The 14,386-nt window shown below is 38.0% G+C and overlaps 2 protein-coding genes and 1 pseudogene across 3 annotated transcripts; 2 read left to right on the top strand and 1 right to left on the bottom strand.

Moving 5' to 3' along the window:
- Positions 1–866: 866 nt before the first annotated feature.
- On the top strand, positions 867–4,519 carry LOC110759562 (putative diphthine methyl ester synthase; annotated as a pseudogene). Its single transcript, XR_015834091.1, has 8 exons — positions 867–1,240; positions 1,329–1,417; positions 1,641–1,870; positions 1,946–1,985; positions 2,109–2,199; positions 2,330–2,344; positions 4,197–4,250; positions 4,340–4,519. The product of XR_015834091.1 is annotated as a putative diphthine methyl ester synthase (transcript).
- A 484-nt stretch (positions 4,520–5,003) lies between these two features.
- On the top strand, positions 5,004–9,662 carry LOC110753388 (Glycosyl hydrolase family protein). The gene is made up of 6 exons (XM_088246932.1): positions 5,004–5,513; positions 5,695–6,000; positions 6,392–6,561; positions 6,970–7,067; positions 7,950–8,714; positions 8,949–9,662. The coding sequence occupies exons 1-6, from the start codon at positions 5,091–5,093 to the stop codon at positions 9,539–9,541; spliced, it is 2,355 nt and encodes a 784-aa protein (XP_088103058.1). The 5' UTR covers positions 5,004–5,090; the 3' UTR covers positions 9,542–9,662.
- A 1,024-nt stretch (positions 9,663–10,686) lies between these two features.
- Positions 10,687–13,539, bottom strand: LOC110752954 (uncharacterized). Its single transcript, XM_021953732.2, has 4 exons — positions 13,220–13,539; positions 12,574–13,133; positions 12,265–12,351; positions 10,687–11,045 (listed from the first exon to the last, which is right to left on the bottom strand). The coding sequence occupies exons 1-4, from the start codon at positions 13,463–13,465 to the stop codon at positions 10,769–10,771; spliced, it is 1,170 nt and encodes a 389-aa protein (XP_021809424.1). The 5' UTR covers positions 13,466–13,539; the 3' UTR covers positions 10,687–10,768.
- Positions 13,540–14,386: the final 847 nt, after the last annotated feature.

Genomic DNA, 14,386 nt, shown 5'->3' with positions numbered 1-14,386 from the left:
ACTTAAAGAGTATAGCCGCGCAGCTATACTACGGTTTTTTATTATTAAAAATAGTATAGCCGTGCGGCTATACTGTTTGTGACACGTGGGTTCAAATTGCTAGCGCATCTTTTTTTTATATAAAATATATAAATAGTATAGCCACGCTGCTACACTTTTTATAAAGTGAGTATAGGCGTTCGGCTTTATTGGTGTCGTTTTTTTTATAAATAGTATAGCTGATTGGCTATACTCTTTAAATTACACATATGACTAATTTCATGTTGAACTAAATATGACCAAATAGACATAGACGAGTAATTTCATAAACGATAACATCATCTAAGTCATAACATTTAATAGTTTTTTGTTTGATTTTTTCAATTTTGAGCCAATTTTAGCCTTTCAAATCGTTAGACATGCTTAATATTTTCAAGAATTTTATGAAATTTTCCAAAATATGTTAAATTCTGAAAGTTTTTGGAAAAGAATTTTCATTCCAAATTTTTTGGATTGGAATGGGAATCCCCTGATTCCGATTTGATCCGTCTGAAAACCGACCCTACCTCCCACTTTGACTTGATATTTGACCCAAAAAAAATACAATAATCGAAACAATTGTAGGAGAATAAGGTTGGGCTTCAGCTAACTCGTCGGTATTAAATAAATAAATAAGATTTTACTAATAAACTTATTTTAGCATGACATAATATATAAAAGCCTTTATTGAGCATATTTGGAGTGAAAAATTCAAAACTAGCCACTTTTTATTTTCTAATTGGTTCTTATAAATTTTTAACTCATTAAGAAGCAATTAGAAAATGATAAGTGGTTAGTTTTGGGTTTTTTTTCTTTCTACAAATAGGATCTATATAATTTGTTTATATAATATGTCATGCTAAAATGAATTTTTGAATAAATATCTCATAAATAAATTTTGTTGTCAAGGCCCCAACTTTTACAGCCCAGCCCATGCGAACTGTGTTGGATGGTTGGCCTTAACAAGCCTAGCAAGAGAGAAAAGCCCCACAAAAACAACAGTAAACCTTAAACCCTCGACAAAGGTAGACAAGGAAGATAGTCGGAGACAAGAACACCAATCAGAGGGGCGAGACTGAGAGGGATGCTGTACATAGTAGGACTGGGATTGGCGGATGAGAAAGACATCACCTTCAGAGGCTTAGAAATAGTGAAGCGATGTGACCAGGTTTTCATAGAGTCCTACACTTCTCTACTCTCTTCCGACGGCCTTTCCACGTTGGTATGGCTATTCTTCTGTCTCCCTCTCTTGCTCTATTTGTTTTCAAAACGTACGTGTTCAGATTTTTAGAAGGAATTTCAACGCACAGGAAAACTTGTATGGAAAACCAGTCACAGTTACAGATAGAAAAACGGTGGAGGAAAAAGCCGACCAAATTCTAACTGCAGATCCTTTTGGGTATGTATGCCTTTCTTTGGAATGTCAGTTTATTATGTTATATATATTTGTTTCCAAAGAACTATTTTTTACTACGTAATTAAAATTTGGTTCCAAACAACTTTATGTTTTAATTGGGTTATTTGACCAATTGAAGTGTAGGAATTATGATTGAATGGGAGACTTATTTGATCAATTGGGTTTTTCTGAATTCGTTTCTTGCATAATTTGATCTGGAACACAGAGCTACAACTCACACTGATCTTGTTGTTCAAGCCACGAAGTTGGGGATTGATGTGGAAAGTGGTGCCTAATGCCTCAGTGACAAATGCAGTTGGAATCTGTGGATTACAACTCTACCACTATGGAGAGAGAGTTTCAATTCTATTCTTCCCTGAAACTTGGAGGCCTGATAGCTTTTACCACAAGATTCGAAAAATAGCGGGCTTGGACTGCATACTCTCTGATTGTTAGGTTGGGTCTTAAATACTCTTTCTCATGACGCTTATCTTGCTATAAACTTTCTTCACAAATTATTTTTCAATGTAGATATACACATGAAGGAACCGACTTTGGAATCTTTGTGCAGGTCTGTATTCAATGATTGACTGTTTTCTTTTTTATTTCAAGCTGTGTCTTGTTTTTATGTTTTTTGTGCTTCTGCTGTTGCATAGACTTATTTACTCTTTTCTGCCTCCCTTGAATCTTTCAGTGGAAGGACGCAGTATGAACCCCCTAGATATATGTCAATAAACACTACAATTGAGCAGCTTTTGGAGGTTGAGGACAATCGAGGAGAATCTGTAAGGACCCCAAAATTTTCATATCTTGAGGACTTCACTGTCAATGTTATCTATTGTCTGGCTTGTACACAACATAAGACGATGACTTCTAGTCGCTGTAGTTTTGATTTTTGCATTACCCACCTTGCAGCATATGATGAGGACAGTATGTGTGTTGGGTTTGCTCGGCTGGGAAGTGAGGATCAGAAGATAGTTTCTGATAAAATGAAGCAACTGCATTTTGTTGATTTTGGAGCACCTCTCCATTGCCTTGTCATAGCCGGCAAGACAATGGATTTACCATATTCAGAGTTTCTGGTAAGTATTAATGTATAATCTTCATGGGCACATTGAAATACTATATTCAGAGTATTTACCATAACAACATTATCTACATCAAACCAAAATCCAACTAAACAGAACAATAACATGAAAGAAAAGTAAAACAAATATCAGGAGCAACATGCGTCTAGACTTCTAGTATCAAAAGAAGCTTAAACGAGCCATTGATCATTTGCTTTAAATCTTTGGAGAATATATTAGAAGAATTATTTGGGGCTTTGGCCATAATTTATAAATATTTTATGGTTAGGTTCATCAAAGGGGCCAAAAGCAAATAATGAGGTGAGCATGTATGCTGATTTTCTCACACTGTCAAGATACAATGAGGTTCGAATATGAGACCACTTGTCTGCAAGTTCAATGTTTTAATATAAGATAAATATTTTTATAAAATAAAAATAAAAATCGAGGAATTGGGGATTCGGGGGCGGGTTTGGAAGACAAGCCCCCAATGGGGATGGGGACGGGAATTCCCCAAAAATTCTTATCATGGACATGGATGGGGAGCGAAGACGAGGACGGTTATTGTCATACCTCAACCCGAACTGGCCTAGTTGCCATTCCTACGTTGACATGATGGGTTTTAATATCACGTCTATTACACATTGATGGGCTTTGAAAAGAGAAAAAGTTCAAAACTTATGGGCTTCAAATTACGACGAATTTTCACACTGACGGGCTTCATTGTCACTTTTCGTTTTAATTTACAAGGAATTGAAATAGTGATTGTTGAAAGATTTTAATTAAATTTCCAGCAGGAAATTAGAAGGTTTTGGTTTTAATAAAATTCATATTACATGTAAAAAGGTAACGTGCTAGTTTTATAAGGATAGTGAGGCTGAGTGAAGTGGTTGAGTCTTATATATCTTTTGCTTTCTTTTTTATACTCGTTTGTTTGATTGTATCCATCAACTACTCTCTCCTCTTTTTCCCTCTCTGTCTATTTTTTTTTCCTCAAATTTCAATCCGTAAAATTAATTCAAATATAAATTAATTAAGGGACTTATAATTCAAATAAGGCTTATTATCACAAAACATCCCTGATGTTTGCGAAACTATCAGATTGCATCTTTAAAGTTTTTTTGTATCACTCGTGGTCCCTAACGTTAATATGGATGCTCTTAAATGGTCCATCTGTTAAAAAAACTGTTAAATCCAGGGGTATAATCATCAAATCAATCCTTTTGACCTCTTCAATGACTCAGACCCGTTTGCCACCAATTTGGAACCATTTCTCTCCATTTCTTGTTGGAATTGCTAAAGGTAAGGGGTGAAAATGGAAGGGAATAACATAAACAAATTGAACTGTAAACAACACACGTTAGAAGCATACTGCGATCTGCCGGCATGTCGTCGTCATGGCTAGAAGCATACTGCGATCACACTTGCCGACGACTTGTCGTTTCAGTCTGAGCTCTGAAGCTTCTATGCTACTCTGATTTGTACTCTGCAACACCAAAAAACAACAAAAAAGAAACAAAAATTAACTAAGAATTAATGCATTAGACGTTGGCAGTAAAACCCAATTCCCAGAACTATTAGTGCCGCAAAAATCCATGTGTTATTTTATTACACTCGACGAATAAAAGCCCAAAAGCAAATAACAGAGAAAAAAGAAGAATTTGAGGACTCTGAAGCTTTTCAGGTGCTCTGGCGATTGGGACAAGCTTCTCCAGGTGATAGCAGAGCAAGTCACCTCCATGGTTGAGATCCATCTAGAAAAGCTTCAGGTCAGTGACGTAGGCCTCGCTGCCATCTCCAATTGCTTGGATTTGGAGATTCTACACCTGGTCAAGACCCCCTGAGTGCACAAATGTAGGTTGGTCTCGGTCTCCCAACGCTCATTTGCCTCATCCATCTTCTCTCAGACACTTTTGCAGAAGCTTTACCGCCCAAATTCCTACGACTGAAAAACCTTATTTATCAGAAAAAGCGTAGAAATGGGTCTGATGATGTTGACGATGACCACGAGGTAATACATTTGAAGCGTGAGAGGTAAAAGGGAGTTGACGATTATATCCCTCATAAAATTGGGGATTTAACGATTTTTTTAACAAATGGACTATTTAAGAGCACCTATATTAACGTTAGGGACCATAATTGATACAAAAAAAACTTTAAGGATGCAATCTGATAGTTTCGCAAACGTCAGAGACATTTTGTGATAATAAGCCTTCAAATAATTAAGAACATTTACTAATGCATTCGAGGTCCTAGTTCAATTCATCTTCTTCTCTAATATCATTTATTTAAAAATAAAAATAAAACCAATATAATAAAGTAATTTTCACTTAGAAACAATTTGTTCTCACCCAAAAACAAAGGTAAAAAAAATAAAATAAACAATTTTAGTAATATAATAAACTATCTTAAGGAAAATGCTAGAGGCATCAACTTTGGACACCAACTCTCTAATAGAGCGCCTCTAGCACAACCCCTATCTTAATTAGAGAATGACCTTAAACCAGCAGTGGGCTCAGTCATCAGTGACAGACCTTTGTCAATGCCTCTGCCCTATAAACTTTCACTTTTTTCTGCATTCACTTCTGCATCTAACCAAACCACGCACCATGAAGCTTCAAGCTCTCACTCCTCCCACACCTCTTTTCTTCTTCTTCTTCTTCTTCTTCTTCACCACCCTCCTCATTTACCCTACCGAGTCAACTCAGCCTCCATATGCCTGTGACTCGTCCCAGCCATCAACCAGCTCCTACCCTTTCTGCAAAACCGCCCTCCCCATCAACCAAAGAGTCCAGGACCTGGTCTCGCGCCTCACATTGGATGAGAAAATCTCCCAACTCGTTAACTCGGCCCCTCCGATTCCCCGACTCGGCATCCCGAGTTACGAGTGGTGGTCCGAGGCATTACACGGCGTCGCCGACGTCGGCAAAGGAATCAATCTTTACGGCACCATTTCTAACGCCACCAGCTTCCCTCAAGTCATCCTCACCGCCGCCTCCTTCAACGAACACCTCTGGTACCGCATTGGCCAGGTGAGTCAGCTCACCGAGTCAAACAAAACCAAACTCGGCCTCTGTTACTTTTCTGGTCCAAAAAATTACAACCCATTACTTTCTCTTTGCTGCACATCAAAACCCATGTCCTTGTTTTTGTGTTTTCATTCGAAATAAATATAAAAAATGAAAACTTTTATTTATTTACTTTGTTCATTAGGTGATTGGGACTGAAGCTAGGGCATTGTACAATGCTGGGCAAGCAACAGGGATGACATTTTGGGCACCAAACATTAACATTTTCAGGGACCCAAGGTGGGGGAGAGGGCAGGAGACACCTGGCGAAGACCCATTGGTGGTAGGCAAATACGCCGTGTCGTATGTGAGAGGCGTTCAAGGCGATTCTTTTGAAGGAGGGAAGCTCAAGGTCGGTGGTCGTCTTCAAGCTTCTGCTTGCTGCAAGCATTTCACAGCTTATGATTTGGACAACTGGAAAAGCGTCACGCGTTTTGGCTTCGATGCTCGTGTGAGTTTTCTTCAATTGGTCCATTCAAATTCTTGCTTGGAATTTTTTGTTCTTTTTTTTTCTTTTTTTTTCTTTTTTGTTTCAGTCACTTTGTGACTTTGTTGGGCAAAATTCAAGATTCCTCCTTGGATTAAGTGCCATAAATTATATATTTAATTTGATAAATATTGAGAAGAACTTTATTGGGTTTTGAATTTGTCAGTTAATAATTCACTTCAATTAATTTTTCATTATTCTTGTGTGTATTGTCGGTCGAAAAACAGAGATCACAGTCCACCATACCTTGGTGTTCTCATATTTATAGAGAAAAATAAAAACGAAATATAATTATCTCATATTTATAAACGTGTTATTGGGGCATTGATTTTATTTTATTTTGGGTGTTTTGCAGGTGAGTGAGCAAGACCTAGCAGACACGTATCAGCCTCCATTCAAGAGCTGCGTGCAGCAAGGCCAAGCCAGTGGCATAATGTGTGCTTATAATCGTGTCAATGGGGTTCCAAGCTGCGCAGATTACAATCTCCTAACCAAGGTTGCTAGAGGCCAATGGGATTTTCATGGGTACTTTACTTTAATTACAAAATGCTGTGCTTCTTTTCTCATCATGGTTTGTTTGGAATTATCTACTTTTGCGATCACCGTTTTCCCTTTAACTATGGACATTTTTACGTCAATTTTCATGATAAGATAAGATATTGATTCTGCATTGTTGTCGACATATAATTAACAGTTTAAAATAGTTTAAAACTTCGTATTTTCAATGCGGAAAAAAAAAAAAGACAAAGCAGATGTTGGTGAGACTAGTTGGTTAAGTAGTGCGCTCGTCTTCTTATACCCGAGTTTAGGGTAATTTAGAATATTGTCTGTGAGAAAAAGACAAAAAATGCCTGATAAAATAAAATTTCTGTTTTTAACTCTCAATGTCAATAAAATCCAGCTATTGATGAGCTTGAATTCGAAAATGATCAGGTACATCACGTCGGACTGCGATGCGGTGTCCATCATTCGCGATGTGCAAGGGTACGCTAAAACGCCCGAAGATGCAGTCGGTGATGTGCTCAAAGCAGGTAATGTGGGGCCCTCCCTCGTCTTTTTCTAATTTGTTTATTTTCCCATGACATGCCACATGCGTCTGTTTCTCAGTTTCTGAGTACTTTTTTGTTGTGTAATGTCAAACCTACCCCTGTTGGGCTGTACATTCTGTGCGCATTATCTTTTGATTTGAGGTCAGGGCCCATTTGGGGATATATGGGCCCACCCACTTGATCAAACTTTATGGTCTTTTGCTTGAAAGTCAAAATTAAAAAAAAGTAGCTGGTCCTTGTTCTCTTAAAATGGACTTCTTGTTCTCTTTATGGATGCATGGCTTATAAGCCTATTATCAATTCCCTTTTTCTGCTAGTAACAAGTGAGAGGAAAGTTGGATTGTTTTAGACAGTCCCGATCTCTTGGACTACAGGGGTCCAAGAGATTTGTGGTCACTTACCGTTGGATGCAAATTCAATGGTTCACTCACTCTTGCACTCCTTTTAAGAAACTTTTTTGAACCATTGGATTAATATCCATCGGTGGGTGACCACAATTTCTTGGACCCCTGTGGTCCAAGAGATCGAGACTGTTGTTTTAGATACCCATCAAAGATAAGATACATGGATTCTAAAATGAAACTGATTTGAGTCAAGATCTAAAAAGGAAAGAAGGAATCTTTAGATTATGGTGTCTGATTGGTACAAAATTTGATTTAAGAAATTCCAAAATTGGACTTATCATAGTGTGGTATTGGAATATGGTCATGTGACATAATTTATTCACGTGTTGTAATATAACCGTATTGTCTACACATATTATAAAACGTAAAAGGGGGTATAACACTTAATCGTATTCCAATACCTCGCAGTACGGTAGTGGACTATCTCTAACATGCTTCTACATTTGACTAAATGTTGCAGGCATGGATATGAACTGTGGATCCTACTTGAAGGATCACACTAAATCTGCAGTTCAGCAGAAAAAGCTGGATGTGTCTGAAATAGACAGAGCCCTCCACAACCTCTTCTCTATAAGGATGAGGTTAGGCCTGTTTGATGGCAGTCCACTCGAGCAACCTTATGGCAACATTGGTCCAGACCAAGCGTGCTCCAAGGAGCACCAGGCTTTAGCCCTTGAAGCTGCTCAAGATGGCATAGTGCTTTTGAAAAACTCTGGCAGACTTCTCCCATTGCCTAAATCAAAAGCCATTTCTCTTGCTGTCATCGGTCCCAATGCCAATGCTTCAGAAACACTTCTTGGAAATTATCATGGCCGTCCATGTAAATCCATAACCCCATTAAAAGCATTGCAGGGTTATGCTAAGTACACAATTTTTGAAGCAGGCTGTGACACAGTTAAGTGTCCCCAAGCTACAATTGATAAAGCAGTTGAAGCAGCAAAAGCAGCAGATTATGTGGTTTTGATTATGGGGCTGGACCAAAGTCAAGAGAGAGAGGCGCATGACAGAAGGCACTTGGGCCTGCCTGGAAAGCAACAGGAACTCATTTCCAGTGTGGCTAAAGCTGCTAAAAAACCTGTTATTCTTGTGATTCTTAGTGGGGGTCCAGTTGACATAACTCCAGCCAAGTATGACAAAAAAATTGGAGGCATCTTGTGGGCTGGATATCCTGGTGAAGCCGGAGGAATTGCCATTGCTGAAATCATCTTTGGTGATCACAATCCAGGTAAATTAATTGACAATGCTTAGAAGAACCAATTGACAAAGCTGGATAACCGTTCTCTTGCCAGATATCTGACATCATGGCAAGAGAATATTTGACATCATATGTTGTCAAACTGTGAATATGGAACACTTACTTTTACGAAAGTCCACCTAATGAATTTGTTCAAATTCTAGATTGACAGATGATAACATTTTCTTGACAAAATGCTTGAATTATTTAATGTTTGCTATGCAGGTGGAAGATTGCCAGTGACTTGGTACACACAAGATTATGTCAAGATACCAATGACAGACATGAGGATGAGGCCTGACACAAAAACAGGTTATCCTGGGCGCACTTACAGGTTCTACAAAGGCGGAAATGTTTATGACTTTGGTTTTGGCCTCAGCTACTCCAACTACATTTATGAGTTTGCCTCCTCAATAGCTCAAAACAAGCTTTACTTAAATGAATCAACCATTAGTCCCAAAGTTGAGTCCTCAGACTCCGGCCGTTTCCGGTTAGTCCCAGATTTAACTGAAGAACTCTGTGAGAAAAAGAAGTTCCCAGTCAGAGTTGCGGTCAAAAATCATGGGGAGATGGTTGGAAAGCACCCTGTGTTGCTTTTTGTGGGTCAGAAAAATCCCAACAATGGAAGCCCAATGAAACAGTTGGTTGGATTTAAGAGTGTGATATTGAGTGCTGGGGAAAGGGCTGAACTTGAATTCATTTTGAACCCTTGTGAGCACCTCAGCCATGCAAATGAGGGTGGTTTGATGGTAGTGGAAGAAGGTTCTTATTTCTTGCAAGTAGGAGATGTAGAGTACCCTCTTGATATCATAGTTTGATTTATGAAGGGTTGCATCTTGCAACTGCCAATTTAGAATGGAAGTATGATTTCATTTTGAAAATGAAAATCTTTAATTATGGAAGCATAAATGGGAAACCAACCTTGAGCTGTTTATAGCTGTTCGTTGCCCTCCATTGTGTTGATTGAATTACTGCTTATCTCCCATGCACAATAGGGACAAGACCAAATTAAAAAAATATGTGCAATGGAGAGTAAATTGGAATTGAACTACTTGTATAGTACACTAGAATATGATACGGTACATATACGATGGAACATACAAGATAAGTACGTTAAAAAGTATGAGATATGTGACTTGCAAGTGAAGATTGAACGTGAAGAAAGTTTTGTTGGGACCCTCATATTGGTAAGACTAACCACTTAAAGAAAAATTAATTGCTTTGAATATCAAGAATATTAGGTGCAACAATAGGTGAAAGAGTTTTAAAGAGAAATTAGAGCAAGGTCGTCCAGAGTTAATAAACCAAGAAGAGGAGGTGTTTGGAGTGACAGAAATAGCATAAGAGGACTAAAAGAAAGGCAACAAAGTACTGAGAATATCAGTCAAATTTAATGAAATGATGATGTCTAGATAATCATTTTGCATAAAGATGATTGTGCATTGCTGATACATATAATTGCGAATCATTGATGCATGTGAATTCCATAATGAATTATGTATATAAACATCGCAAAAAGCGACGTGTGTGTCAAAAGTGAAGCTCTAGTTGGTAAATGATACCAGTATATATAGTCTAAATAGTAAAAACCAAATGGAGCTGGTTGATTGGTGCTGGAAAGAGTAGCAAGAAGTACTTCATGACTTTGCTGAACAGCACTCGTATATTTCTTCAAAAACCAAATCAATTAGTAGCATTGTCCAAAAGGCTAAAGGACTCGATGATCTATAAATATGCTCAAACGTTGATTTATACAAGGCATCTCACCACGTGACACATGTCTCAGGATCACAAAAGTTTTTCAAGTAGGTTTAGTTTCAGGTTGGTACAATATTTACGAAGTTTGTATTTACCTCTGTTTTCTCCAAAAACAATGCAGCTGGGGATTCATTGTTAAAATAAGTAGGATACGGTCCAATAGACTTTGGCAAACAGAAAGTTTTATCCTTGGTAGGATTCTGGCTTGGCCAAATACAACACAGTATTGTACGTATAAAATTGTAGGGAAAATAATGCACAACACAAATTTTAGTATACATATAGCGTCAACTTTGTGTTAAACATCTTAAATTAGGCGTGCTTGGGAAAACCATCATTGATACTAAAAGAATCAGAAGAGTTACATAGGCAATTAGAGCGTGAGATTCCCTAGCTAGAGAGCAATAGCTGACGCTTACTTCTCCTTTGTTCCTTCGGAAAATGGCAACAACAAATCCAGGATCATCCCTTGCATTCCATGTCATGGCTGGAACAGTCACCTCACGCGTCCCATCTGGGTGGAAGTGATCATGGAATTCCTGAGTGTGGGCACTAAAAACAATCCTGCAAACAAGGAAGAAATAAAACTGATTAGCTTACAGGTGAAGATGTGAATTCGGCATTCGAGGTACACTGTGAGTTGTAAATTGGAGAACGCATTCATGGATTAATATTAGAAGTGAAGCGCTGGAAAATTAAACATTGGAAACCCTAATTTAAATTTTCATTATGAGATTTGCCCATTTCACTTTTACACATGAGGAGGATCAATCAATGCCATAACATCAAACTGGCGTTACCCACCAGTCTGACATATGCGGACACTAGCAAGGGATACGTGTTAAACTGAGGAATATTAGGTGATGATTAAATCAGTAATTTGAAATGCAAGTGGACCATGAAGCAACATCTGATTGGCACATCAACAAGAATATTTTGGGAGGAATTCAGGAAAAGGTCACAATAAAAATGTCAAAAAGAAATCTGTACGAGCATAAAGTAAACTGAGGAACATTTCAGTATTAGAAACTTTGGTAACAGAAAATTAGTGGAAATCTGGGAAAATGGAACAATTCATGGATATACCAAGCCTGGTTAAACAAAGAGAAAGCCAAAGCGTCATTAAACCCCACCCCCCACAGAAAACATAAAAAATGAAAGTTTACTCCTGAGATTTGTGGAATTTATCCCCTCAACTTCAGAGCATAATATTGTACCATACCCCACCATCACAGCAATGGAAAGTCTGAGAAGGTTCCAATAAGGAACTTGCATAGAAATTTCTCTTTTAAACCCTATATGTTTTGCAAAACAGATCATGACTTCTTTCCTTTGTTTTCCAGTGTTTGGCGTGTGAATGGACAGTTCTGTACAAGCAGACACTGTGTTTTTACAAGGACAGTTCTGTACAAGTTTCATTTTTTGTTTCTCATACATGCAATTATTTTGTACTCTATAAATCAAGTTAATTATATTCTCCTTCTCTTATATCAACCAGAGAAAACAGTTAATCAGAAATTAATACCAGACCTAGAAATATGAGATATCAGAATACTCTGGAATGGTGACAAGTTAAGACCATTGCATATGTACACAATACACACAGAAGTTATGACAATCAGAGGAGTCATCTCCTTGAAGACTAAATCTGGTCTCGCTAACATGCTTTATTTAAGAACACACATGCGGCATTCACTAGACGATTGTAGAAAATGGAAAAACATGGTCCTAATAAGCAAGAATGACAGTATCATAAGAACTCTTCCCCTGAACATGAACTCACCTTGGTTTGAGAGCTTGAAAGATATATTCAGTAGCATTCGGAGGTAGCTTGTGTAACAAATTGTATGGCCCTGTACCAACACGTCCCCTAGAATCAAAGGGTAAACAATTTACAATTAGCATGAAGTAAAACTTCCAGCCATTTTACAAACTGAGAGTAACAAAACAAAATAAACAGCACAAACTGATAGCCAGTCTTTTACTACAGCTTCCATGAGGTCAAATGTAAAAAAACGCATTTGAACTAATTCCTATCAGACATAAAAAATGGAAGTGAAAAACAGAAACACAAACAATTGCTTGCACCTACCTGCCGTCCAATATGCTTGAACTCCTACTCCTATCATAGTTAGCAGCAGCTAAAGTTTGGTTTAATGGGAAGTGAAGCAAGAGCACAGGACCAGACCCAGATGACATAGCATTCTCTCTCCACCCAAACTCATAAACCTTCTTCCTCACTCGACCATTCTCATCCATTCCCTCAAGCTCGCTTCCCATCTGAAAATCCATGCTTTCACTCTCCACCACCTTCTCCACACTGAACCTCAGCTCATTGTTCCCGCAAAGCAAAGCCACGGCATTGAGCGACACGAAACTCACATTACCGATTTCGAAGGCTCCGCAACCGGCAGAGTCAAGACCCGGAAATCTACCCGAAACCCAACTCACCAAATCCGCACTTAGCTTATCGCACTCTCCGATATCTCGGTCGCCAAGAACAACGTGAAGTGGCAGCCGGAGAAATGGACCCAATACACGCTGGAACTGGTGAATCACCGAAATGTACTTGGAATTCGGCAATTTGTAACCTCGGGCCGAGATATCGCCCAACACTAACAGCATATCGGGCTTCAAAGTTCGGAAAGAATTCTGCTTGATAAAAAGTTCAGTCAACTCAGTAGTAAATAAATGGAGAAGGCGAGGGCAAAATGGGGAATTGCGTTTGCTGGTATTACCGTGAAGAACCTGGACAAGTAGTAGTCTCTGAAGAGGAGGTTGAAGTAGCCGGCCTCGGAGCCCAAGAGGAGGAGATTGGCGACCATCATGACCTTGAGGTCGTCTGGGTGGTCCTGGTTGGGTTCATGGCCATGGAGGTTAGGGCTAGGTACCCTTTTGCAGGAAGGAGATGAGACCCACTCTTCGTAGATGAACAGAGCTGAGACTGCGATTAGGGGCAACAATGGCTTCCACCCAACCGCCATTGTTGCTGCAAATTGAGGGCTTTGGGAGTTTGGACGAAATTGAGCGCTTTGGGCCTTTGAAAGCAAGCCAGGGATCGGTCCATAAATTTTTAATTCGTAAATACTTTAAAAACTAAAAAATGATAATATTTTTACTCGAACACAATATTGGACTTTTATATTTAAATCAAAACGTTGAAACGTTACATAACAACTAAGACTTTAAGTTACCAAAAAAAAAACAACTAAGACTTTACATTTCATTAAGAAATTAAGATGACATTAACTTTTAGGTCACAAGATAATATTAATTTCAACTATAAGGATGACACATGCTATGCATTTGCATGGAAGATAAAGTGTAAAAAAAAATAAGTGGATTGTCAACGAGTAATTGGTTGAAATAAATAATGAGAGTTAATGACATATTTACGTATTAGTATCGGAATGATTTCAATTCATGTTTTTCATGTGTTTTCTATTATATGGGTATTGGAATGATTCTAATTCATCTATTTCCCTACGTTTATTAATATATATAAGGAATCAAAAATTATGTGAGTTCTATATTAAAATCCATAATCAAGTACTCTTAAAATCATGAATGAGATCAACTAGGGGAGTAGTTGATTGAGTTCCATTCCTGATAAGTAAACATGCCAATTAAAAATTGTTAAAAAGAATGGAGGGACTATTTTATATTTTCTCATTGTGGTTGACAATAAGAGTTCTCCTAAATTAAACATTCTTGTAATCTCCATTGTTGGAATTAGGAGAAGAGATGTAAATGAGTCATTCTTGTTTTAAGTAATCTCAGTATTTACTATCAGTTAAGAACAAAGATAAAGGCGAGGCCCACACAATATTAACAATCGCCTTCCCAATTTTCATAAATCAAATTAGCTTTGACTCCAATTCCAACTAAACAATTAGTAAACATAC

Source organism: Prunus avium, chromosome 1, assembly GCF_965620075.1.
Source record: "Prunus avium chromosome 1, drPruAviu1.hap1.1, whole genome shotgun sequence".
Classification (NCBI taxonomy): Eukaryota; Viridiplantae; Streptophyta; class Magnoliopsida; order Rosales; family Rosaceae; genus Prunus; species Prunus avium.
The sequence above is the reverse complement of the archived record's forward strand: the minus strand, read 5'-3'. Positions and strand labels throughout refer to the sequence as shown.

Coding starts and splice junctions, on each gene's coding strand:
- LOC110753388 (XM_088246932.1), top strand. CDS start 5,091: ATGAAGCTTCAAGCTCTCACTCCTCCCACACCTCTTTTCTTCTTCTTC. Junction 6,001..6,391: donor GTTTTGGCTTCGATGCTCGT/GTGAGTTTTCTT, acceptor GGTGTTTTGCAG/GTGAGTGAGCAAGACCTAGC. Junction 8,715..8,948: donor CTTTGGTGATCACAATCCAG/GTAAATTAATTG, acceptor TTTGCTATGCAG/GTGGAAGATTGCCAGTGACT.
- LOC110752954 (XM_021953732.2), bottom strand. CDS start 13,465: ATGGCGGTTGGGTGGAAGCCATTGTTGCCCCTAATCGCAGTCTCAGCT. Junction 13,134..13,219: donor ACTTGTCCAGGTTCTTCACG/GTAATACCAGCA, acceptor TTTATCAAGCAG/AATTCTTTCCGAACTTTGAA. Junction 11,046..12,264: donor TTTCAAGCTCTCAAACCAAG/GTGAGTTCATGT, acceptor CCTTGTTTGCAG/GATTGTTTTTAGTGCCCACA.